The sequence below is a fragment of the Triturus cristatus genome, chromosome 5_2 (assembly GCF_964204655.1).
Source record: "Triturus cristatus chromosome 5_2, aTriCri1.1, whole genome shotgun sequence".
Classification (NCBI taxonomy): Eukaryota; Metazoa; Chordata; class Amphibia; order Caudata; family Salamandridae; genus Triturus; species Triturus cristatus.
In genome coordinates this window covers 532,260,948-532,288,075 of record NC_140588.1, presented here as the reverse complement: position 1 = coordinate 532,288,075, position 27,128 = coordinate 532,260,948, and the positions used below count along the sequence as shown (strand labels likewise).

The 27,128-nt window shown below is 47.4% G+C and overlaps 1 protein-coding gene across 2 annotated transcripts in view; it reads left to right on the top strand.

Annotated features, from left to right (window-relative positions):
• Positions 1 to 27,128, top strand: part of PDCD6IP (programmed cell death 6 interacting protein) — a 450,822-nt gene that overhangs the window by 231,054 nt on the left and 192,640 nt on the right. For both annotated transcript variants that reach the window (XM_085607570.1, XM_085607569.1), the window contains exon 12: positions 10,695 to 10,864. In XM_085607570.1, the coding sequence (XP_085463696.1) occupies positions 10,695 to 10,864 (170 nt within the window). The remainder of the gene's footprint in view (positions 1 to 10,694; positions 10,865 to 27,128) is intronic.

The window sequence follows — 27,128 nt, the reverse complement described above, 5'->3', positions numbered from 1 at the left end:
CTCTCCACTCCCGCCGCCCGGCGATCCGAGGGTGGCCACCGCTGCCAGCGCATCCTGGCGTTCCAGCCTGCTCCTCTCCGGGCTGGGGGCCACCCCCAGGCTTCGTCCCTCTGCGCGCCGCTGCCTCCTTCCCTTACGCTGGCGGGATCTTCTACCCCGGTCCGTGGCGGCCTCCGAGCTCCGCGGTCGCTGGCCATCACATCGCCCCGTGTCCTGCAGCCAGTCCCAGACCTCGGATGGCGAGTCAAAGAAGCGAGCACCGTCTGTAGTGATCACCCGCAAGCGGGAGGGGAACAGGAGAGCATACGATATGTCCAGCTCACGCAGGCGGCGCTTCACCGCCAGATAGTTGCTGCGGCGCCACTGCACCAGAGCGGTGTAGTCCGGGAAAAAGTGTACCTGTCCGCCCCCAATAGTGATGTCGCCTATCCTCCTGGTCTCGCGGAGCACCACATCTCTGTCCCGGTAGTTAAGGAGTTTGAACAGGAAGGGCCGCGGTCGGGATCCCGGGCTGGGACTCTGTGCGGGGACCCTGTGCGCACGTTCCACCACAAATTGCGGAGAGAGCTTCTCAGATCCGATCAGGTTGCGCAGCCACTCCTCCACATATTGCTCCGGTTGCCTCCCCTCCTCGCCTTCCGGCAGGCCAACCACGCGCACATTGTTGCGCCGAGAGCGCCCTTCTGCATCATCCACGCGGTCCTCCAAGGTATGTACACGGTCGATGAGGTCCTGAAGGGTGGCCGTGTGTGTGGATACTACCGGCCGCACCTCCTGGAGAGTTTGCTCCTGCTGTGTCACCCTGTCCGCCAACTTGCGGTGGTCCGCGTGGAGCAGCGTGAAGTCAACCGTGACTGTATCAATGCGGACTTCCAGCGATGACCTTGTCTGTTCAAGAGAGGAGCCGATCCGCTCCACCGCAGCCAGCACCGAATCCAGCTTAGCGGCCAACAGCTCAGTGCACGGGGCTGCGCCAGCTTCTCCAGGCACTGCGACGGGACCCGGCCATCGGCGTCCGGCCGTCTCTCTGGGCATCGCGCAGCCGGCCCATGACCAGTTGTTGTGCAGTGGGCATCCGCCCGCAGTCCGGTCGGCCAGCAGGCAGGAACGGCCCAGTCTCAGCAAGCCTCTCCTCCACCAAATTAGCCGCCGCAGCAGGGCCCCACCACACTCATGGGTCCACCGCGCCGAAGGAGGAGGAAGCGGAATGGGGGGGAAAGGCAGAGAATGGCTCAGAGCGACAGGGGGGCTGTCCTCAGCTGTCTCAGGGCGCGTGATCACCGCGGCCCCCAGAGACCGCACGTCAGGCTCCGTCAAGGTCTCCTTCCGATCCGCCTCTCCGCGTCCGGGCCTTCTCGCCGAGCGGCCCAGGCCCGGTTGGCACCCCTCCTCACCGCAAGGCAGACCAAGTCTCGGCCCAGCGAACTCCGGCACAGTCACAGCCCCACTGCGTGGGGAGCCGCAAAGTGACCTCAGGCCGCCAGCCTCGCGCGAACGTCGAGCGCCTCAGTTCCTCCTCTGCAGGCCCCGCAGGGGGCCGAGTCTCCTGGGCCGCAGGCCCCACTGGGGTCGCGCCACACCCCTCGCCCGTCGACTCCTCTCCGGGCCAGTCACTCAAGTGCCGCGCACCGTCACCTGTCCCCTCCGGGCAATCGGGCACCAGCGGGCTCTGGACCACAAAGTCCTCCCAGTTCAGTCTCCGGGCGCATCCTGCCCTAGTGGTGTCCGGCCAGAGGGCCCCCCGCCCGGGGGCCGACCGCCTCCAGTGTCCGCACCGTGAGCCTTGGCCAGCCAGCCGCCGATGCCCCCCCGCAGGCACTCACGGGGCGGGCGTCGTCCCTCCGATGTCCGATCTCCGTCGGGACTCCAGGCCGCCAAATCTGATGCTCCGGCAGCCGCGGCCCAGGGATCACTCGTCAAGCCGCGGGGCACAGTAGTGCTCGTGGCCGGTCGCGGAGCTCCGGCGCCTCCGCCCGCCGCCGGCCTCACCCTTCAGGCGGTCCCGAGCCGCCGCTCAACACCCTCGCTCGGCCCGGCTATGCGGTGGTGGGGGAATGGGCCACCTCCGCTCTGGTTCCCGACATCAAAAGGGGGTCCCTTGCAGGAGATATGCCAGGATTGAGGCACCGATGTGCCGGAGCTCTTAAGGCTTGCGGCCATCTCGGTCGCGCGCCAAGCCACTCCCCCACTGAAATGTGTTAGTCTGATGAATGGTACAAAGCAGGGCTGATTGACCGTGTTACTTTAGGAACCTTGTTTTTCCAGATAAATGACTGAAGTCTCTTTTGGATCTCGGGGGTTGTAGATTTAGAGAATTTCCCTTTTCTATACAGTTTTTTTTCCCCAAGACTTCCAACAAGGTATATTGTATCGATAAATGTCTTTCGCTATACTCGTAAGACCTCCCAGTATTGGATGGAGTTCACATTTCATTGGAACTAGCAGTTTGTGCAGCTTCTTTTCTTGCACCTTCTGAATTGAGACCCCCTTTGGGGACAATTTAGAATAATTTTTAATCCTGAGGCTTTTGTAAAATTCTCTATTTCCCGTAACCGCACTGAGATTGAAGTCTATAGGTCCCTGAGGAGGCAAAGGATGTCCTCCGCAAAGAGCAACATTTTATATTCTCTTTGTCCGAATGTAATTCCTTTGCTATTGGGATTAATTTTTATCATTTGTACTAAGCGCTGCGTTGACAGGACGTTTATCAAGGGGGTGAGTGGACACCCCCGTTTCATACCTCTAGTTAATGTTACTGTTGGGGAAATTTGGCCGTTAATCCTTAGCTGTGCTGAGGGGTTGATAAAACTGGACATTATCTACTTGTTTAAATTCGGGCCTATTCCTGTTTGGGTGAGGTCTTTCTGTATGAATCGCCAATATACTCGAAGGCCTTCTCCACTGCTAGCGAGAAAAGGACCATTTGAGTTTTCCCAATGCTTAGTAGCCTCAATTAGTTTGCAGTCCAATCTAGTATTGGTTGTGTGTCTGTAGTAATTAATAAAATCTGATTGTTCGGCCGTTATAAGCAAGGGCCTCAAGTGTCGCAGGCGTTCCACAAGTAGACAGGAAGATTTATACAACAAAATTTAACAGGGTATCAGCCTATAAGATCCACTAAAAGTGGGATCGTTATCAGACTTTTGTGTCAATAGGTCTTGATAAATCAGCTGAATGGCTCGGCAGAACTACACGCCAAGTTAACTTTCTTCATAACTGCCGACAAATACACCCAGTTGACCCACTGTTGAAGGCCTTAGTGGCATCTAATTTCATTTCTGCGAGGGAAAGCGAAAAGGTTGTGGCAAGGTCTATTGCACCCACAAGATCATAGGTGAGTTCAGATGAATTCCTACCCTTGACAAAACCTTTTTGATCAGGGTAGATAATGTCTCCCGCAACCCAACCCAGCCTACCCGCCAAGATCCTAAGACCCACAACTCGCTAGGTTCTTACCTGCATTCAAGATCAGAGTAATGGTGGCCTCTCCCCATGAAGGTGGCATCCTTATGCCATCAGATAAAATCTTATTAAAAAGTAGTGTCAGAGTGGGAATTATCACCTCCCCCAAGGATCTATAAAGTTCTATTGGCAGCCGATCGGGGCCAGCAGCTTTCCCTCCTTAGGCCAGAATGGCCTTCCTCACCTCTTCCTGAGAAATAGTCTGCTCTAGATCTTCATGCTGAGATAAATTCAGAGGAGTGAGCGTGCTCCCACGCAACCACTCCATTGCCATGGTTTTATCCACTGCACTATCTTCTTGATACAAATCCTGAAAAAAACAAACCCAAAAAGTGCCCCCTATCTCTGTGGACATCCCTATATCTGTGGACAGAGGAGTGACCCCATCTGTACTGTCTATTTGTTTAATCAGGTTGCGCGTCCTGTCAGACTTAGCCTTCCACACCAGGAGCTTGCCTGAACCTTCTCCGTACTCAAAATGGGCAAGCTTACTTGCCTCCCATCTGCTTGTGACCCTAGTCCAAAGAATAGTCTGATCCTTTAGTTTAATTAATTTGGCCTAATTTTCCTGATGCTTCTCGGAGTCGACCCCTCTATTTAGACTCAACTCTTTTGTCTTCATTTCTGCCTCCTTGTATGCCACCTCTTCTCTGTATTGCCTGTTCTTAAAACACACCCTACTCGTAATCATACCCCTTAAAAAAGCCTTTAAGGAATCCCAAACCACCGAAGTCACACCCAAGCCAGAGTTCACCCTCAATAAACACTCAGTCTCCTGAGGTAAATACTTCATCTCCTCACCATCAAGAAGTAGAGTTCGATCGAACGTCCAAACTCTGGGATAATGGCCATACCAAGGCCAGATCCATCCATACCCCTGAATGATCAGGCAGGTGAGTAGTCAAATAGCCGATGTCCTTAACTTTACCCCTCAGGCTATGACTGACCAAGATGTAGTTGATTCTTGACTTGTGGCCATATTTACTGTTATAGTATGAGACTCCTAGCTGATGACCTGATCTGTCTCTCCAAATGTCGCAGAGTCCAGTCTGCGCCATCATAGATTGGAGGTACGTCCGGGACCTGGAAGGCACTCTAGCTCTACTACATGCCGACTTGTCCAGTTTGGGATTCCGAACGATGTTGAAATCCCCAGCCATGATTACCGGGTCTGGATATTCCAAAAGGTTCGAAAAAAATAGCTTTTAGAAATGAGGGGTCATCTTGGTTTGGGCCATAGTAGCCCACCAAGGTGAACAGAGAGCCCAAAATGATCACCTTCAAAATGACCCACCTGCCACTTGGGTCCACCAAAGAGTCTAAGATATGGGCATTTGCTTGTTGTTTTAATTAGTATAGCAACGCTCCTTATATTAGGACTCTGATTAGAACAGATCAAACGTTCCAGCCATTTTTGATTTTTAAATATCCCAGTAATCTCTTCGTTTCCTGAAGGATAATGACCTGCGCAGGATAGTCTTTTATATATTGCAAAATTTTAACCCTTCTGGTTTTCACACACAGGCCATTAACATTCCAGGACAACAGCTCAATCGTTCTCATGGTGGTTTGAACGTGAGACCTATGAGTCGACTAAGTCTCAGAAGGAGCCAGCACCAGACCAATCTCAATAAAACTAAGATAGTCTGACCAATTAAAAAGGTGAATGAGAAAATGTTTTTTTTTTTTTACCCCTAGGCTCCCCACTCTGTGCACCCCATCCCCCCAACAGACCCCTCCCTGGAGAACACCCTCCCCCCCCATTTACCTGGACAGATGTAGCCCAGTTGCTGCACCCCGGGGCAGCCCGCCCTGTCCCTTTGTAAACCAATAATGAAAAAAAAAAGCAAAGTTGGAGCCCTACCCTTGACTTCCACTAAGTGTCCCCGTGTATGTCCCTGTGTGATTTTCTTTGTAATTGTCTTTCTATAACAATTGTTTGGGAAACAGAAGAGACCAAAGTACGTATTTGGAGATCCTACTGGTTAAACCTGCCTTATTGATTCCATATGTGAATGTTGTCAATAGGTGCCCGACCGCCCGGGGCTGACTCACCAACTATTTTTCGGCTTTCCCCATACTTTCCAGTAACTCATCTGCCTCTTGTACTGATCTAACGTTATGCATTTTGTTCTTATACATAATTTTCAGAGTTGCTGGAAATTTAATTTGGGCCACTGCACCAAGCTTTTTTGAAATCATCCATTTTCCTGCCCAACTCCCGTTGCCTATCCAGGGTGGCACTGGCCAGATCAGAGCGGATTTCAGAAGAGAAATCTCTGGCCTTTAATGATCTCTCCTTTAAGGCCATGTTGAGGATCTTTACCATCAGCAAGACTTCTGGTTAATGGTAAATTGACTAGACCTTTTAAGATCAGGGGTACGAGGTAGGGCTGCCCCCTTTCTCTCCTTCTTTTCGATCTATAAATTGAGCCCTTTGCTCAGCGCTTACGAGAAGAGTACCAGTACGCCGACGATATTTTGATCCTTTCCGCAGACCTCATGTTAGGTTGGCACAAGATTTCAGGCAGGTATCCGGCTATGAGGTTAACGCGGAGAAAACCGAGGTCATGACTTGGAACCTGGCAGAGTGTCAACATCAGACCAAGCGCGATATGAGGTACCTGGGAGTTAGAATAGTGCAGGATATTGATAAGATCTCGGACCAACTCGGCAAGTGTCTCAAGGGAGTGCCAAAAACTTATGAAATCGTGGGCTCTTCTCCCCTTGACTATTCGTGGGAGGATCAACTTGGTAAAGAAGGCCGTGCTTCCGAAAATCACCTTCCTTTTTAATACGATTCCATTACACTTTAATAAACCAGCTATAGTTAAGTTCCAGGAGGCAATTAACTCTTTTGTCTGGGCTTACAGGGCTTCTAGTATTCCCTGGAAGAAGTTGGGGTGCAGGAGCGAGAAGGGCAGACTCGCACTTCCGGATTTGCAATACTATGCATGGGCCTTTCAACTATCTCACTCCAGGATGCTCTTAAAAACTCCAGAGCGCACAGGGGTGGGGCCCATGTTTTCTGCAATGCTGAAGGGCGCTGGTCTATCTCAGGAGGGATTTTTCTTTTTTTAAATCTTTTTATTAAAGAAAGACAAATCAAATATTATCACACACATCAAAACAAATACTTAAAAGCAGTCATGAAAATATACAATAAAGATGAAATCAAAAGTGGTCGACAAATCTTCAGAAGCATCACTAAGGGGCACATTATACTGGAGTTTAAATCAAAGTTTCCTCTTTATAACTGATTTCAGGGCACACAAGACTACAGTGATTCGTTATCAACAGTGTCCGGAGGGATTTTTGTTCAAATTTGGAGAACCGATATTCTTCAAAAAGATAAGGCTAAAATTCCTGCTGGGAATGGCTCGAACATGGGCTAGTATTAAACAGCTGACTGGTCTAAACTACGTCTCGAGTCTGGCCCCCCCCTGTGGGACTCACCAGGCCTTCCAGATGCCTGAAGGACAGGCTAGCACTACCACTTAGAGCAGCGGGGCTTAAGGTGTGGGGGGACCTGGCCCATGAGGGCTCACTCTTACCATGGTCGTCACTATATAACAGGGTAGAAGAGGGCATGTCTAAGTTCAAATACATCCAGTTGCAGAGTTGGTCCCAAAATCTGAAAAAACCCATAGGCAACCTCCTTGAGGAGCAGTTGGTGGTAAGACCGGCGGGGAGGAAGGAGGTTTCCTTCTTTTATTGGACCATTGAGGAGGCTGTCGATGGAGACTTCAAATTGGCTGGAGAATTGTGGGGGGTTTCCTTGCTAAATGAACAGTGGGAACATCTGTGGCAAACATCTTTTAACATCTTGTTAGGCACTGTAAAACCAGCTTGGCGTAGGAGGAACCACTTGTTCACGGTTCATAGGGCTTATATATCTCCGCTAAGACTGACTAAAATGACGAAGGGCCTCCAGTCAGCTGTACAAAATGTGATTTAGAGAGACCCTCTGATGTACATATGTTTAAGGAGTGCCCGGCTATAGCTCATTTTTGGGAAAGAGTAGGAAATACTATTGCGGATATTCTAGGCCTTTCAATCCAAATGAATCTTACTTTGATAATTTTTGGAATATCTAGTGAAATCACGTGCTACACTAGATCTTTTATTTTCTATGCAATACTGTTGGCTTGAAGGGACATTTGTAAAAGCTGGGTAGAAGCATTCTGAGTGGTTGTCCTCTTTGTTTACAACATCTAGGATTGATCTGTATAGAACTCAGAGTAGTAAAAAGAAAGCATTTTGGGATTTCTTATTAAAATGGTCCAATGCTTAGTTCTGGAAGATCTATAACTTAGTGTAATTAATGATTTAATTATTTACCTAAAAGAAAATGTGGGTCCTATTAATATGCCTCTTTGAAACTCTTCTGACTGTGTTGGGCCTCCCAGTTCCCCTCCATAGGCCAACGTTAACAGTCGTCGGGTCTACCTGCACCGAGGGGAGAGTGACCACCCCTTCTACCCTAGGGCCAGTGTCATCCTAAGCCTGTTGTGGTACCGGTAGGCGGGGCGCTCCATCCTGGTCCCCATCCAACAGCCTCCGTCTCTCCAACATCGAGTAAAGGTACGGACGGCTTGCTTGCTCACTGTGGTCTAAGGCGAATGAGGATTAAACAAGACAAATAAATACTGTAATTAGGAGTTGGATCAGCAAGTCCTCATAAGATTTATAAAAGGAAATCGCAGACTAGCCAGGTGTGTTGTTACTTTTCAAAACTTTTATCGCCGATTTGAATTTGTCAATGGTTATGGGTTTGTCACTGAGAGAAATCAAAGTCACTTCTATCAGTGAATACTAGGACATCCAGGTAACTGTCTTGTAAATCACCCTCAAGATCTTATGATCTATAAAGCATAGTGTAAATATCTGCTGTAAATCAAACAAGAGTTGGGTACCATCCACCTATATCTGATACCAAACGTCATGTGCAGCAATAGTCCTAGGACAAGGTAGAGCCTCGTGGCACCACAAACCAGAGGATTCATTGTTAAAATCAAGTGGGAGCCGCTGAGGAAGACTGTGTTTTTTAAAAACCAGATCAATTCCAGGGCCTTCCCCTGCACATGCATCTTCTGTTATAAAAGTAAAATAAGCCACCTGTGGTCTGTAGTGTCAAGTAGCGCTGGCGAATCCAGCAGGACGAAAGTTGCAAACTGATCCTCGTCAAATAAAATCCCAAACTGCTGTTTTTGATCCTTTGAGGGCCTGGATTCCAAATGGTAATATGCGATAAGCACGTTCTTCTCCAGATAACTCTGTGGATGTGTGATAGCTATAGATCCAGTTAGCTTTGTCAGCAATGAATGAGTGGAAATAGGTCTATAGGTTCTTGGATTAAACTCAGATCTTTGTGACTGGGGATGAATGTATGCATTGTTCAGCACTCTGTCCATCATTTATTCTTTTTGCTTCTGTTGCCCTAAGTGGAAAGGGTATGCCCAGACGTGGGTTTTGTGCTCACTGCGCCACTGGATTCAATTTAGCCTGGCTGATATGGGGTGATACCACGAAACTGGTCCTAGGTTGCTTGTTTCCGGTCCAGGTAGGACCTTACTTGGCATTTCGAGCTGAACTGATCCCATGAGAAGCAGGGTCAAGACTGATTTGCATATGGCTGGGTTGGCGTGGTGAGCAAAAGAACGGTGGATTGAAGCCAGATCTTTGTGACTGGGGTGAATGTTTGCATTGTTCAGCATTCTGTACTTCATCTGTTCTTTTTGCCAGTGTTCTTGGCAGACATCTTGGAAATGGTTCTTTTGCCAAATGTGTAGATATACTGCATTGTGCTACGCTTTCTCCTGCCCTGGGAAGTCACAGTCCACAAAGCCCATGGTGTGTGTCCACAAGTTCCCAGGTCTCATTTAGGGGCAGAGAGTAAACACTGTTGTGCAGAGGCAGACTACACAAAGTATTTGTCTACAAGATCCGAGACACAGGAAGCCTACAATTTGAGTGTAACAAAACACTGGCGATAAAGTACCATATTTAACTTATTTAAACAAAAATCAGTCTTATTCGTGGTGTTGATGGTCAGCGGACACCAGAGGGTCTGCAATAAAATGGTTGGAATAGACTGTTAAGCTTGCGGATCTGTTGTCGTGCAAGGAGTAAATAACAAAAACATAGCGGCCTCATTACGATGCTGGTCGGATGAGCGTACAAACGGCATCGTAGAGGAAACGGGACACCTCCAACGAGGAGTCTGAAGTCCTGATACCATTATTTGGTTGGGACTGCCTTCATGGCTGGTGAAAAGTGTATTTATTCCCATTGCGGCTTGTGCTTCAGGCAGCAGCACAAGCCGCATTAGAAAAAATTAACTTTTGAAACATTTATACACCGGGTGGCAGGCACCATATGGTGCCTGCCACACAATACATGGATGTTTATGGGGCACGGCAGGTGACCCCAGGGCCCATAGTGGAGGGCCATGAGGACAGCGGCCCTGCTAGGGGCCCGAAAAAGACTCTTTCCGCTAGCCTTTTGATGGTTGAAGAACCAATATAAAAAGGCTGCCGGAAAGGTGTATCATAATCCCCACAGCGGTGCCTGAGCAGGCACGGCCTCCATTTTGGGGACTACGATCTGCCCGCCGCCGAGCCCGTCTGAGGCAGAGCGGGGTCACCCCGCAGGCATCAGTCGGGCCACCTATATTCTAATACGACGGTTGGACAGATGTTTGGTGGACAGCCACCGACGAGCTGGGCCTATAGAGGTGAAGTTTCTTGGTGACAGCTGAAGGGTCTAAAAGTTATGAGAAACTGAAGCTGGACTAGAAGCACAAACTATAATTGAAAGCGTTGTGAGCTTTAGTGGTAGATGATTTGTTTTAGATTGCAATGTGAAAAGAACTTTACTTCTTGACAGGAGCTATGTTCTACTGTATTCTACTCTCTCTCCACCAGCCCTAGATCCTGCTAGAAATTTGAGGTTAAAGGAGTAAATATGGACTTATATAATCAGTTACTGGGATACCAAGCTGTAAACTATTGGAGACCTATTTTTTGTTGAAATGACCGGCTATGATGTATGTATAATGTAATATCGTGAAATGGAAATAGTGTTGAGTGTTGTTAATGCAAAAGATAGAAGGAAAAACTGTGATACCATGAAACCACGGAGTGTTAGCAGGCTGCTGTTAATCTCATTCCTTGGCTCTAAACAAATGATAAATCTCTTTGAATTGTAATGTGATTTCGTTTTGCACGCAGAGGGAGGAAATTTCCGCAATATCTTGGACAAAGCTGTTGGTGCAGACAGATTGGTGAAAGAGCGCTATCAGTCTCATCGAGAAACAATTTCCATATTAAGTAAACCGGAATCTGAACTCAATGCATCCATTCCTTCTGCTAACCCCGCAAAAACCCTACAGGGTAGTGAGGTGAGAGCACAAAATAATTGTAAGCTTGTTTACTGCTGTATATTGGTCTTTATGAAATCAGATTCTGCTCCCCTGCTTTTCTTTCACAGACAGGGGCCAGCCACATCAGCCCATTGTATAATGTTTCCTAATCAAAAACAGACTCGATCAATACTTTGCGTTATAAATGGTAGTACCTATGATACAACTGGGGAAACATTTACAGATGGGTCACACATTAAAGCACCTTTTTATGTCTGGTTGGACAGCGTAACTGTGTGCATTACCTATGCATTACCTATTGCTATCATTCCTTTAAAATATATAGAGTGGGGCTTTACCTCCACCCAGAGGAGTCTTAATCTCTCATCTCATGAGTTTGGTTATTTGTTCTGTCATTCAGCCTTCCAGGAAGTGCTTCTATAGAAAACATTTACTTGTTTTATATTTTATGAAATGTGATATAATTCTTATGTGCATCCTTCCTTTGTAAACATAGGCAGTGAATAAAATGGTGTAGGACATAAACCATTAGTTACCTCCCTCTATGGCACTTTTGCCGCAAAAGGGAGATAGGCAAAATGTTTCTCACAATGGTAGGTTTTGCTGTTGACTTCTTCAATAGGAGGATCACATTCACTTGTTCCCTATAAGAGGGCACAGTAGCATTCAGAAAGGAAGTGTTGATAAGGGAAACAAGAGTAGGGGGATATAAACCTAATGATAAATGATCTTCCCTGGCCATGCAGGTCACACGAATGGCCATACAAGTCACACAAATATGACTAAATTCATCAAGTTCTGGGAAAGTTCTTATCAATCATTTAAAAAGCGTGAGTCACTATTTTATATCTGAATCAATCACCCGGTCACATTGTTTTTTTTACTCCTATATGCTTTCTTTGGAGAAAATGTTGTTCTGTTTTTTTCTCAGTATTGGCAAAGCTGATAGGCCTGACCTTAAATGTAAAAAATAGCATTTCCGCATGTCTATATTTACATGTATTAGCTCCTTGAAGCTAAGGCTTTGCCAGTGCTAGCCATTACTTGTTTGTTTGATACCTATGGTGACATGCCCATTCTTTATACGTTTCCTTCATACATGATGTTGGTATCTGAAATTCACAAAAGGCTGCGCTTATACACAGCTACTTGTTCTAGTTCATCAGATTAAAAATATATGGCCAGCATTCTGGAGTTTTAAACCCGTTTTTCGTAAACCTTTACTGTGCAGTACACTCAAGTACTAATCAGTCTTATCCTCTTCAGCCTGATTTTTCATAGGGAAGTAAGCAACATTGTCATTGCTGCACTTCGGTCTGCCCATTGATAAGAATGAAAGGAAAGCATACCCCTCTGTTGTGTATCGTCCTTTAGCCTAGGTTCTTCCACTTAAACAAGACTTTTACACAAGTAGCACAGTAGCCTTGATTTTGGACAGCTTTCATTTGCCACATGGGCTCAATTGGCTGCCAACAAGTTTGCCATTAGTAAATTCTACAAAAGGTAAGGTTGCTTTAACAGCATTCACAAGTGATCTGTTTGGGATATGTTACAACTGCATCGTAATGTTCAGAGGAAGCATGTGTAAACTTTACTATCTTGACTCAATTGCAAGGCAATATGTTATGATAAATAGAGCAAGCTACTTTAAGCAACCATGCCCTGATAATTTATATCACGCTAAATTAGGCATTCTGGGGTTACTGTTACAAAGCATTTCATTAGACACCATAGAGAAGGCCTCCTGAGAACTGAGTCCTTATTATGTTGCCACATAATTGACTTGTTCGTTATTGGTGTAAGCTTCTGTTTAATTGTGTGGGTGGCCTCCTTAACCAGATTTTACTTTACTTTTTTTCATAAACTGAATTTTATTGCTTTGAAAACAAGATCACAACAGTACATAGTATCTTTCATGGTTATGACAAGTTATGAACATAGGCAATTTATCATTTGTTATGGAAGAAACCTACTTCAAATCAGCCCCTAAAATGCCAGCTCTCATACTTTCCCATGTTTCCTGGGGCACCCTCGTGGCACATAAATAGGATCTTCCTGTTTGACATACCAGTCCATTACCTGTTTCCACTGAGCAGAAATTCTGCAATGTCTCACTTGGCTAGAATAGTCACAACGCCACCAGAGTTTCTGCCCCCACATATCCCCCAGATCTTGTCTTTTATCCCCAGGAACCTTACCCTTGGGGATGGGTCCAAGGGCATCCCCAACAAGCGTGAGAGGAAAAGAAATACCGCTTGCCAGTAGTGTTTGATTAAAGAACATTCCCACATGACATGGAAGAGGTGGGCATACAGTTCAGAGCAATGACAACAGGTTGGTTCTGCTAGTCTACCCACATACCATATTCTCACTAGTGTTCGGTAAGCTTTGTGCGTCCTTCCAGGCAGAGTTGTCCGGGGGCTGAGCCAGCCCTTCTTTCGAGACCACAATGGTGTTATCAAATCAGGATGATTGAGCACTAGTGTTTTGTAGATCTTTGAGATGCCCTTCTCATTTATAGGACTCATGAGAACTTAGATTCAAGTGGGCAAAACTCATGGCCCTGCGGAGGGAGTCTCAGTGGTGTTCGAGGGTATGGCACAACTGCATGTACTGGGAACATTGTGATTTATGTAGGACATACTCAGACTGGAGGGTTTGAAATGATTTAAGGTGTGAACCCTGCCATACATCCCCAACCATTTGTATCCCGATTTTCTCCCACTTCTTGAACTCAAGGGAGAATGGATGATTTAACCATCATCTTGTCCACAAAGTCGTCTTGAGTGTAATCTTTTTTTTATCACAGCCGATCCATTTCACCTCTGAGCTCCATGTAAGCTGCACTACTGGAGTGGACTCTGGGAGGTGATGCAGGATGCAGAGAGCATACCCCTAATATTGTCTAGCCCCAAAGCTGCCATCTCCAAGCAGATCACCTGTTCATGCCTCCCTCTGCTCAACCAGTCATTGGCCACCAGCAGGTGGGCCTCCCAGTAATGTAGATGGACATCTGCCATGCCCATCCTTTCGTTGTATGGTGATTGAACACATTTGGCATATGCAATATAGGAGGGGCGATTCCGGTGGCGCAAAGAGCATATCTTGGCTAATATGTTGGGAAATCAGGCATATGGCATACATAAGGGTAATTTTGCAGGATATACAGCATCATAGGTTGCACAATCATTTTATATGGGGCTGTGCGTCCAAGGATATGGGGGGGGGGGATAGTGTCCATCTGCGAAGGTCTACCAAGAGTTTAGCGTGGGTGCTCCTCTGTGAGTCTCCAAGTTAAATCGGGTTCTAGCCCCACCTGAATATGTAGGTATTGGAAGCTGAGTCTGTGGATCATCAGTTGCTATTGCCAATCTGTCACTTGTCATTTTCCATTCAGAAGAACAAAGACTTGGGCCAGTTAACAGGTAGACCAGAGGCCTCTCCGTAAAGGGTGAACATCTCACATAGCCTCGGGTGTTGAGAGAAGATTCAGAGACAAAGAGTAGGACATCATTATCCTATAAAGCCATTCACCCAATCAAAATCTCATATCTGTGCAGCGCAGCGGACCCAGGCAGCAGGGGAATCTATAGCGAAAAGGAGAGGTCAGAGCAGAGGGGCAAAGAGGGTGCTATTTACAGACATGAGCCTGGGGGCTGGAGTACAGCACCTACATGTATGACCTGATTTTAGGGCCCAGTCCCATTCTCATTAATTCTTCATCAAGCGATGCCCAGTTCACCAAATGAAATGCCTTCTTGAAGTCCAGAAGTTGGAGGACACTCTGGTCTTCAAGCTCAGATAAGCTGTTTGGACTACAGTGTCTTGAACCGACCTTGATCTTGATGTATAAAGTTCGGAAGTGGTTTAAGTAGCTGGTTGGCCAGAACTTTTGCATATATTTTAACTTTGGTATTAATGAGGGAAATTGGTTGATTGGATGGACGATGGTAAAGGGGTGGACCTGGTTTTGGCAACGACTATGGGTGACCAAGTCGAGGATGGGTGGAAAGTGTGATTTGTCGATCGCTTTGTGGTACAGATGCAGGAGGTGAGGGGTCAGTTGAACCTGGTAGCACCGGTAGAACTCACTTGAGAAGCAATCTGAACCGTGTGGTCTTCCCAGGGTTCATATCTTTAAGTGCCAATAATATTCTTAAGCTATGAGGGGGAAGTCCATGTCGGTCCTGTCCTGTACGCTAGCATTGGGATGTCTGTCAGTTGCGGGATTGAGACCTTCCTTGAGGGGGGGGGGGGGGGGTGCTCATGCATTGCATATAGACTGCTATATTATTCTGCGTGCATTCTGTAATGGCCGTTGCAGTCATCGCAACTGTTCCGTCCTTGGTCAAAATTGAGGGTGCGATCCAGGAGGTCACCTCCCTCATCACCACCCAATATAAGAGCTTACCTGATTTGTTACCCCACACATACACCCTCCTCATCGATGCTATCCAGCACCAGTGATACTTGTCAAGAGTATGCTGTTGGAGGGATGTCCTCTCAAGAGCTAGGCAGTCCCGTCTTTGATCAGTCATTTTGCTGTAACCTATACTTTCTAGGGTCGAGATGTGAAGTTCTAGGCTAGCCATTTGTTGGTGTTTGGCCTTCTGTTTTCCCTTCGGATAGGATTTAGCCCCACCTAACATAGGTTGCAGTGCCAAGCTATATTTTCTGCATCCTCCGCCCAGATGTCGATGAGAGCTTGGAGACCGTTAATGTGAGTTCTCATAGGGTATCCGCCAATTCAGAGATATGACCCTCTGCCTCAGTGACTTTGTCTGCCTCGCCACGAAGATCTTGGTGTAGGATTGAGACCTCAACTCCCACCTCCTCGATTTTAGACTCCAGGACAGTGCGGGATGCTTGGATCGCCATAAGTGGGGGCAGTGTATTTATCAGTCTTATGTTGCCCTGAGACCCGGCTGGTTTATCACGGCCCATGCTTGGGAAGTGCATCCAAATTGGGGCCGCAGAGGCGCAATCAGCGCCTGCTGTATAGGGGGTAGTCTGTAGTGTCTTTTCAAAAGGCCAGGGCGCCCCAGCCAGCACTACACCAAAGTTGGGCAGGGAATCATGAGCAGCGGAGGACCAGCCTCCAGGAGCCTTTTGCGGCGGCAATACGGTATGGCGCAGGCTGCCACAGGTTTCAGCAGTGTTACCAAGCATAAAACGTGGCAGGTGGGGGACCCTCCATCCCGGGGGCTTGTCTCAGGGTGTCCGACCGACCGGGCCCTACCTCCTGCATCCCCCAGCACCAGACGGGGAGATCACCTGCAGCCGCTGTCTTCGGGGTCAATTTGCCCAGCGCAATGGGCCAACAGCACAGGGACCTCTATCCTCCCCCGCCATGGTAGCGGTAGCCCTTGTGGAACATGAGCATTATAGGGAAGTTGCCACAATCTTAGACCCTCAAGCAATGCCCCCAGATGTTACATTTTTAGAACATGTTTTAGTAGAAATATCGGTATCACAGGATTTCAGATAAAGTAAGTACTAAACCTTAAAGTATAACAAATTGAAACCAACTGTATATCAATTGACATTATTTATCTCAAGCTAAGGGGCTGGTAACCCATACATATACCATCATTAAGCAGCAACACGGCTGCAGTAGAGAATCCGAGAAGAACCATACCCATATAAACTTAGCAACCATGGTGCAGACTCAAGTCCTTTGATGACTATATACTAAAAAATTACCTTTTAACAGCAGCAAGACTAATAAACAGTCCACATTTTCGATGTGAGTAACTGTTCAGTCCCCTTTTGTGGAGTCAGCAAGACAAAAGTATGGGTGAGAGGGTTGTTCTTCCCAGCAGTATGTGCAGTCCTTGGGATGCCTTGAGAGAATCTATTCAAAGGTGTGGCATGATGTAAGTGGCCTTCTGAAGCTTACTCCTAAACGCAGATTTTTAACTGATGATTTCGCACCATGGAAATCTCCTGAAGTGCCAGACTGCATCCAGAAGCTCTTGCAAAAGCTCCTGTGCACCAGACGTTGGTGCCATCTGCCTGTCATGACTCCGTCCTGCCTCTAGGCATGATGGCACAGACCTGCATATAAGTGCCTGCCCTGCGCGCTGACATCCGTTCTTCTGGTTCTGGACCTCTTCTCACAACCGTTCTTTGATTCTTTCACTGAATGTATTTGACAGTGTGCAGGGATGTAACCTCCTAAATCGACAGGACATGGCGTCTGCCCTTGGTGCGTCAGCAACATAGATGATTCTATTTCTGTAACAGCTCCCTGGTGCATTCGAAGTTCTTCAGAGCAAGAAGCTAAACTCTTTCGCCAAACACAAGAAACTGGGACAGTCGTGCGCCACGTCTAGAGACCATTTATGGTAAATTCAAAATGAAGTTGTGGCAAGTCGTAAAAATAAGATGTCCAAGTGGGGCTAATTGGCTTCTCGACTCACTAGCTTCAGGGAGAGGTCTCATTGTTTGTGCTCTACAGGGCTGACTCTGGCTCTGATTTCCGACTGAGTTAATTCCAATTCTAGAGCTCATTCGCCCTGAGTTTTCGGGCCAACATTAACTCTGCAGCAATTCCACAGCTTTCAAGGAAACCATTCTGCAAACTCTTTAAGATTGCATAGGTCCTACTGGTGTGCCTCTGGACCCCATGAATCTGGTAGGGCTCCCAGTTAGGTTTTTAACCCCTTCTTTGCCCCGCCCTTTCCCCGCCCTGTGCCGGGCTTTCTATTAGCGGGCGGAGTTCATGACGAGATGGTCTCGTCATGGGCACAGCGCAACCGCGGCCCATGACGAGACCATCTCGTCATGGGCACTGAAGGGGTTAAAGGTGCTGTCTGACCTCGGAGAATTTCAGCCAGGCTATTCCTTAGCTAGTTTGCTGCAAGCTAATGGGTTCCTGTTTTGCACTGCTACTAGATTCTATTCCTGTTTTGGAACCAAATTCAGATAGCGCAATCCCTATGTCATGCTACTTTAACAAATTCAGACCTCAGTTTGAGAAAGACTCTCCTGCTGTTTTCCTGCCTTAGAGGCAAGAGAATGATGGTCACTATGCATAGATTCTAGATTCTGACATTTTCCAAGGCCTTGTGCATGTCCTGCATAATGAAGATGAGTAAGAATTGAACTGCTTGCTCATTCCTAATTATACTGATGCTGGCTTGTATCCTGATCTACAAAATGCCAGTGGCTTGCACACATCACAAGATATGGACTTGACTTCGGTCCCCCAACAGAAGAGAGTGATACTTTTACAGTGGTGATTTACAGAGATGCAGAAGCACTGGATTTGCCCCTTCTACCAGTGGTAATTAAGGTCAACCTCCTGACTGAAGGTTTGCGGCCTAGCCTTGTGACTTGAAGCCCATAGTCTCATTTAACAAATCCCTGACTGACTACCTCATGGCTTATTAGTCCAAGTCATCATTGACCCAACCAGTGAGTTTCCCTATTGAAAGACAACACAGACCAGCTCCAGATGATTCCACTTTCCTGACGCAGTATGCTACTATTGACAGCATTACATTACAGGCTGTTACGATTAAAATCAATCCAAACTTATTTCCTACTGCCTCCTCCCCGACACAGAGAATAGGAAATGGATGCTATGTTCGAGAAGATCTTTTCATTAGCAATGTAGCGCTTCGATCCTTACATTCTGTTTGAGTCCTTTATCGCTGCATTCACATCCATGTTGAGTCCGTTTTTACCTGCTTTGTCTTAAGAGTTGAATAATTCTTTTGCCCTGTCATTTTTTTTTTTTAAACAAATTTTATTGTGTCAAATTAGCCATCACCATGCAGAGCCCTGTAATCCAGAGACGTCTGCCATATCCTGCATACATGTACATACAGGCAATAGACAATTGTATATTCAAAAGCCCTCAACTTCCCTCCCCGAATCCCCCCCTCCCCCCAACACCCTGTGATCGCACTTCCTCCACCTAGTCCTACTCTCTCACTTCCATCCATCGTGCTCTCCCCTTGCATCGTTCGCGCCCCTGCGTTGCCCCCCCCCCCCCCCATGGCCACTGACTCCCATGTACAGCCATCCCTATGGATTGATCTCCCTCTCTACGGGGGGCTCCAGCCAAAGTCCACGATAGTCTGCCCACCGTTTCCATATTTTATAGTGCTTGCGTGGGCACCCCCTGGCCACAAAGACAGGCTGCTCTAGCCCCATACTAAAATCCAAACCGTTCTTCCATCCCGTCATGGAAGGGGCTCGTGACGCCTTCCACTCCCTTGCAATATCCCGCTTGGCCCAGCAACAGAAGATGTTGTTTGTATATGTTACCCCCTATATCCTCCATGACGTGAAGGATAGCCCGTGGCGATCGGGGGAGCTCCCACCCCAACACTTCCGAGAGGCACGCCAACACTCCCCTTCAAAACTTATCTAACGATACGCACTGCCAGATAGTATGGAAGACTGTGCCTTCCTCCCTGCCACACCGCAAACACTCCGGGGATGTAATCAGTCTTGCCCAGTCATTTTTGATGGTCTGAATGTGGTAAAATATATTTTATAGTCCATCCTAGATACCACAAGTTCTGTTCCCTGGGTTATGGGCCCCATTTATGTATTGAAATACCATGAGTGGATGCGTGCCACTTGGTTTTCTGGGGACCTCCAAGCCGCCCTCTTGGATTTGCCCTTTGATGCGCTTAGTTTGTTTTGCAAATGGCCAGATTCTGCACTAGAACACTCTAAGAAGAGCAGAGCTACTCCTCGTTTCTTGAGGGTTTTTTTCCCACCCACCATTTCCATCAGCTAAATCCAACATTTGGGGGGTGGTCAAAGGGCCTTTGCTTGTCTCCAAAGGCAAACCTTACAACTGGACCAACCGCCAGATCAACCAGTTTGTGGTGCTAGTGGCACGGGGTGGAGGGTGAGAAGGTGGGTGGAGACATGGTAGCAACATCAAGTGTAGTCCTCTTCGCTCGGTGCTGCTGCCACCAATCCTCTTTAGTTCTCACTCCTGCAGCATTTTGGGGCCAGCTGGGGGCCTAATCTGGCACTGTTTGTCTACCCTTCCAGCGCTACAGCACATCAAATGCTTTCTTCTAATTATTCATCAAGGTCAGGCGCTTCCTTTTCTGCTGACTCCCTCACCCCCTGCCCCCACCACCCCAATCAACCATTTTTTTTGGCTCAACAGCCAGCGTATTCTTCTGCTGTTCTTTCCAGATGTTACTGGTGAGACAGAGATGACCAAGTTGCGATTCCAAGTACTTCCAAAAAAGGCAGGGGCCTGGGACTAATTTTAGACGTGGGAGTATTAAACTTGTTCCTCTAAAGAAAAAAGTTAAAAATTATGACACTTTCTGATGTTCTGTTGGCCTTGGGCACACGAGCTGGATTGTGTCCCTTTAGTTGCAGGACAGCTACTTTCTTGTGCCTGTTCAGCAGCCCTACAGGAGGTATTGCTACATTTTAGTGGTGTTGGATGATTTCCAATTCACCATCCCCCTTCTGCCTGACTTTGTCCCCTAGATTTTTATGAAGGCCATGTTGATGGCTTTGGTCGATGTACACTGGTTGAGGATAACTATTCTCGTACCTTGATGACTGTCTGTTAAAGGTAGGTTTGTCTCAGTCTTGGACCACGTCCAAGCAAAGGTGTCATTGCTGTCTACTCTGGGGTTTTCAGTCAACAGGCCAAAGTTGCATCTTCTACCATCTCATTGACTTCCCTTAATTGAAGCTGTCCTGAACCTGGTTGCCCTGAAAACTTCTTTACTGTTTCAGAGAGTTTGGGGCATAGGGCTATGAGCCCAGTGTTTCAAGTAAAAACGTCTATCCCAGGATTGACAGTTCAGAGACTGCTTTGTCTGTGTCAGAGTTTTTGTGTATGTATATTAAATTGTGCATTATTGACATTGTGCAGAATATGAATCTACACTTAAATTCACATGTACACAATTATATTATACTATTGTCTTTGAAACAATTTTGCTATGACCAGTTCGTGTCTTTTCTTGGCACATGCTAACCTATCATGCCATCTTGTTAAAAATGGATGTCTCACCCTGCACGATCAGTTTAAATCTCCTGCACGCAGTCAACTAAAGTCAATATTGTTTTTGTCTGATTTGGGTTTTTCTCTTAAGAAGTCTTTCTAACATTGGCTCAGTGATGTTACAACATTCAAGATCTCTTGCGCCTGCTCGCTGTCTTGTATTCATTCACAATATTTCACTGTTTTGGAACTAGTTTGTTCTGCCATCTCCGAATGATTTCAGCCCCTCTGGCTGAATCAATATTCATGTAGTGAGATAGTGCTTAGGTGTTAATGCAATATGGCTGTTGGAGCCAGCGGTTGCAGGCCTGTCAGAATCCACCATCCTGGACAACACCACTCTCGCAACACACTGCGTATGCCAAAAAAAAACCTCCAAACCGTATGTATAAAACATTGGTTTTTCTATTACATCCACATTGAAATCAAAACGAGATGCACATTGTATATACACATTACAGTTGCATCCAATTGTTGAACACTCCCATTAGCCGAACGGCATGAAAATAAATGCCCTATTCATAGATAATCATCCAACACGATATTCCTCAATATCGCATACCCCCAACAGTTGTAGTGGTCAAGCAATCACAGGTCTTTGACTACACCCAGCGCCTCAGGCACTCAACTACGCTAGCCAACGATGCATGATGCCCCTGCAGGGGCTACGTTCATTAGATTGTCCGAACCACCTAAAATGGAAAAAAACAGTTACTTAGTTTCATCCATTCGGAATAGAGCTCCAGGCTTCCAGCTGCGTCTATAGACAAAAGGTTGTGACCCAGGAAGCTGGCATGCTTCCAAGCCTGGAGAAGTGTTTCCTCTCAAGCAGAGGCATGGCCTACTGTAGCTCTCGGCAGCCAGCTGTAGATGCCTTCAAGATACAGCGAAACTCCTCGACCTTGTCACGATATTCTCCGCAACAAAGTAAGTACCTTGTGGCGTGGGTCATGGTAGAGAAGGCCAACAATGTCTTGCACTGTTGTCCTCCCGATCTGGAGGATGAAGACCGTCTCAGCTCAAGTCTCCCAACACCCCTCACACCACACATTCTGGAGTGCAAGCTAGCACATGTCTCCTGGTTGCAAGCACGGGTACCTCAGACTCTTCAAGCTTCCCCTGCTCTTCTCGAACTCCTTATGTCTTGGCACGTCATGTGGGATGTTGATTTTTTATCAGCGCACTCCTCTGCACGGTGTGATGACTGTGTATGCCAGGACGGTCCTTGTCCCAACTGACAATTACTTCCACCTGTTTCTACCACAGGTGCCAATTTCACCCCCATGTAACCATGCCAGAAAGGCCCCTTAGAGGTCTTCAGTTTCCATAAAGCCCCTAGTTTATGGCCTTCTATCAGGAATGCACAGATGTAGCTGTCCTCCCAGCACCCAGATATGAATTGGAGACAGGCCGACGGGCACACAGAACCACATGCATCGAAATGCCCACTTTCCCAAGGTGACATTTCCACCATACATTATATTGGATCTACTCGCACTACCGGAGAGGGTTCGCCATTACGAACTCATCAATATCAAACACTACTGCTACTGTTCTGCACGTAAGAAATACTGCTAAATAGCCTTTTGTGAGAAAGTGCCATCTTTCTTGCATGGTATGCCCCACTTTTTGCTAAATTGCTGAATGTACTTTGACTGAGTGTACCCTGGACTCCTGCCAATCAGGTGCCCAGGGCCTATGTTCCTTCCTTAAAACACACAAACTCCAAATTGGCAAACCCTGGCCACATGTCAGCCCCTGGTAAATGGTACCCTAGGTACCCAGGGCCTTGTGACCAGGGAAGGCCCCTTAGGGCTGCAGCACTCATTGTGCCACCCTTAGAGGCCCTGTACCCTTACACACACACACTGCCTTTGCAGGCTGAGTGTCTGGGTGCAGGACAAAATGAAGAGTCGGCATGGCACACATTTCTGTGTGCCATGCCCATCACCTACACTGCCAAGGCATATGTCAGCCACTCGTCTGGCTGGGTGCCTTATGCCCATGGTGTGGGCACAGGAGCCCTGTGCCCCTACAGTACCCAGGTCCATTCCCGGGCACTGTAAGTGCAGTGCTGCCATTTAAGAGTACATGGTGCTGAGAGCTCGTCAAACACGAGCTCCACAGCACCATAATGGCAACACTGAAGACTGGGAAGTTTGGTATCAAACTTCTCAGCACATTAAACCCACACTGATGCCAGTGTGGGATTTAATGTACCAAGCACCCCAGAGGGCCTCTTAGAGATGCCCCCTTACAACTAACCTACAATCCACGTCTGCTCTGAGGCTGCCCAGGCTGCCACACAGCAGACACGTTGCTGGACCCCTGGGTGGGAGAGCCCCTGCTCTCCCGGGCCTGCAACAATGCACTTCCTGGGTGAGGTGATAAATCTCCTCCCCCAGGATGAGCAAAGGGAAGCTTCAAAGGCCTGCCGCCTCTAGGAGTTTCCCCAGGCCACTGCAACCCCCCACTCTGGCGGGAAGCTTGGCCGGAAACCCCATTCAAGGACAGGGGCTGTGCCAGCCTGCCCACCCCACCCCTCAGGTGGGGGAGGCGAGGTGAAGCACATCTCCGGGCTCTCGCCATCTTGAAGATGGGAGGCCCTACCCTATCAGGATTAGGCTACTGCCCCCCTCCCACAGGAGAGAGGCAGGATAGGGGGTGTACCCACCCCAGGACAAGGACCCATTGGTCCCTGGCCTTCACCTACCTGTAACGCCCCTAAATCTAGTATTTAGGGGCACCCTGAACCGTCCTTCCCCAGATTCCAAATTCCGAAACTACAAGAAGAGCAAGAAGAAAAGAAGACCTGCCCTGCAGCTGCGAAGGAGAGGGAGACACCAACTGCTTTGGCCCCAGCCCTACCGGCTGGTCGACCTCGGACCTGCTCCTGCTCCAAACCCGGCATCTCTTGTGGCCAGCAACCTCAGAAACCCCGGAGGACCTGGCTACCTTTGAACTCTGATCCCCTGGGACTCCCATGAGTAGAGGCTCTACTCAGAACCTACCTTTCACCCCTGGCAGCAGCCCGGAACCGCGATCCCAGCCCACTCTGCACCCGCCAAGCCTGGCCGGTGCCGGAGTGAACTAAACCCACGAGGACGACCCCACGGCGACTGTGACCCCGAGTCCGGCACCCAAGGACCCCCCTCGACAATCCTGAAGAAGCCTGCAGCCTCAGAACAGAGTGCCACCCCAACCGTGATCAACAGAGGGTAAGACTTTCCGACACTAAAAGGCACCCCTGCACCCGGCACCCCACGGCCCTCTGTGTCCAATCCTGGGGTACCTACCTATCCTCCAACTACCCAACTTACCCCTCGAAGTGGTGGTGGCACCCGAAGAGTCCTCGTCCCCGAGCCTGCAGTCTTTTTCCAAACCGGAGATTTCCCATAGAAATCAATTGAGCGCCCGACGGCTCAAAAGCACCCTGCACCCAGCCGCCCGAGTGGCCCTGGCCGTGAAAACTCTACTCTAACCTACTTCCCCACTTGCCCTGAGTAAGTGACCAGGAGCCCAGCTCCCACAGCCGCGTGGCTTGCAAGACAGCAGCCACCAAACTAGGCCCCCCTATCCCTCATAGGATAACATTGGGCCTATCTCTCTCTGCACCCGGCCGCCCTAGAGTCGCTGAGGGTGAAACAACTATACCTACCTGACCCTGGGAGACCCCTGAGTCTGTGCCCAGAACCTCAACTCTGCCAATCGAGTACTTACCCTTAAACCGCAAACTCTATTTTCCTCATAGGGTAACATTGACTGGCTTTTTCCTGAAATTTCTTCTAAGTGTGGACTTTTCAAATCTTAAAATAATCACCAAAAATCAGCCGAGTGACAAAAACGAATTTACTCACCTGCTCTTAGGTGAGCTCCCAGTGCTGGATATTGGTGCCCAGCACTGACTCTGAAAAGTACCCACAACTGTACTTACCTTTAACTCATTTTTCTTCCATAGGAAACCATTGACTGTTTTTCTGTGAAATTTCTTCTAAGTGTTGATTTCTGCAATTTCTAAATATTCTTCAAAAATCGTATAACATCTGAAAACGTAATTACTTACCTGTTTTGGATAAAGGTCCTAGTACTGAGTCTAGGCACCCAGTACTGGATTGCAAAAGTAACGATAACCTACTGTACCTGTAACCTAACTTTTCTTTCCATAGGGAATCATTGATTGTTTGCTCTGAAATATTTTCTAAGTGCTAACTTTTAAAATAGCTAAATATTAGTTAAAAAATCATTACAGTACCAAAGTCGACTTTCAACAACTGATTCTGAGAACTGACCCAGGACTGGATCTAGGATCTAGGATCCAGGCCTGGAATTACAAAAGTAATCTAAAAAGTAATCTGTTGCATATAATTTGAATTTATCATTGAGCTCAATGTATTGTGTTTAGAAATAGAGTTGCTTATTGCAACTACTTGTAACTGTTTACTAAAAAGTCTATTGCATATACAAAAGTATTTTTATTTTTATGAAACCTCTCCTGTCGAGAAAGTATATTTTAATTCCAAGTGTTGGTTCTAAAATAAAACAAGCATATATTTTTTATACACAAACCATTGGCCTAGAGTTCAGTTATTGAGTGTGTGGAACTATTTGCTGACTGAGTGTGTACAACAAATGCTTTACACTGTCCTCTGATACTGCCTTACTGCCCGACCAGGCTAACACTTTGGAGAGTAAGGTTATATCTAACTTTAACCTCTGTTAAACCCTTGGGGTCTGTGGACTCTGTACACCCTGTACCTATTAAGGAACAGTATATACAAAGCCACTTTCTCACACCTTTCCCTACACTCCCCCTTGCTAATCCAATGTGAGAAGCAGGCCCATTGTATCGAACACACCATCAGGTGCCATTCACGCCCCTTGCATGTGATGCATATGCGCACATGCCCTACCTCCTCCCGACACCGCAGCCTGTCCCCAGGGTGAACTCTGATATAGCAAGAAATGTGCAGAACCTTGGCACGTAGCTCCTTAAATGCCAAGCTGAGTAATAGTAACCTGCGCACACCGGCACCACAAGGGCGAACCTGTGGCACAATTGATAAGCTACCGCCGTGCATGGCACAACTAGTGCTGCAGGCCCACGGAGGAGCATTCGAGGTAAATACCCTGGGTATATGTCTTAGCCCTAGACAAGGGACATACAGCTAAGTCGAATCAGCCAATCGTGTATACACCAATCACCAGTAGGAAGGAGGAGAGCAAAAATTCAAAGGAAAGCACCCAACAATGGAATTTAATAATTCTGTGCTCTGATTTGCTGAAATTGTATGCTTGTTGTGCACACCATGTGTTGGTCTATGAGAAGGTTCCCTATATAAACCTTTCATTTGGGGGGTGGGCCAGAAAGTTTATGATCACTTTCCGAAGCTACTAGTGATGCTGTCCAATTGCTTACTGATTTAACTGTTCATTGGGAAATGCAATGCTTTTCATTTGACCCATAATGTTGTACTGCTCTATTGCTGAGAGCCTTCATGGCAATGCCTTTACAGTTTCTGTATTGTACCTTTTGAAATTCGTAATAAATCTCTCTAATTTTTCTAATTCTGCCTTATAACTCATTTATTCTGTCTATCCTCACCTAATTAGTATTATTGATGTGCAGTGCTGTGTCTTATCTCTGGTTACATTGATTCGCGAAATTGAGGTTTAGCACTGTCCCCGACCCATCCACCCGTGGGCGTGCCATCAAGGTGTATTTTTGTGGCGCAAGAATTTAAGGGGTTTCCAAGCCTATATCTTCTAGTATTATGCATCTTTCCAACTGCTTCAAACTTTTTGGGCACATGCAAGTCCTTCAGTGGAGACATTGTCTACAACATGGATGCCTCACCAACAGGTTTTGTATCTCAGATGATGTGGTTCAGGACCTTCAGTGGTGGATCTCCGTTGTCAGCCTGACATAACTCAACTGCCATGTGGTATGGTAACAAGCAAGGTGGAGTGAAGTCTTAGTTCTTTCTGTCTGGAGACTGAGGCTGTGTTGGTGGCTTAAACTCCACTGAATATCACTGATATTCTGTAACCTGGAGGATCCCTCATCACCTGGGTAGGCACACTCATCAAGGTCCATCTTGCAATCACAAGTGGCATTTCTTCACCTGAAGGGCATGTCCTCTGTAGATCTTTTTGCTACCTCTGAAAAGATTCATTGTATGGATTTCTGAGCTTTATGCATTCCCCCTCATGCATTCCACGTTCAATGGGATCCTGGCCTTCTATACCCATATATGCCTCTGCTGCTGATCCGGAGAGTCC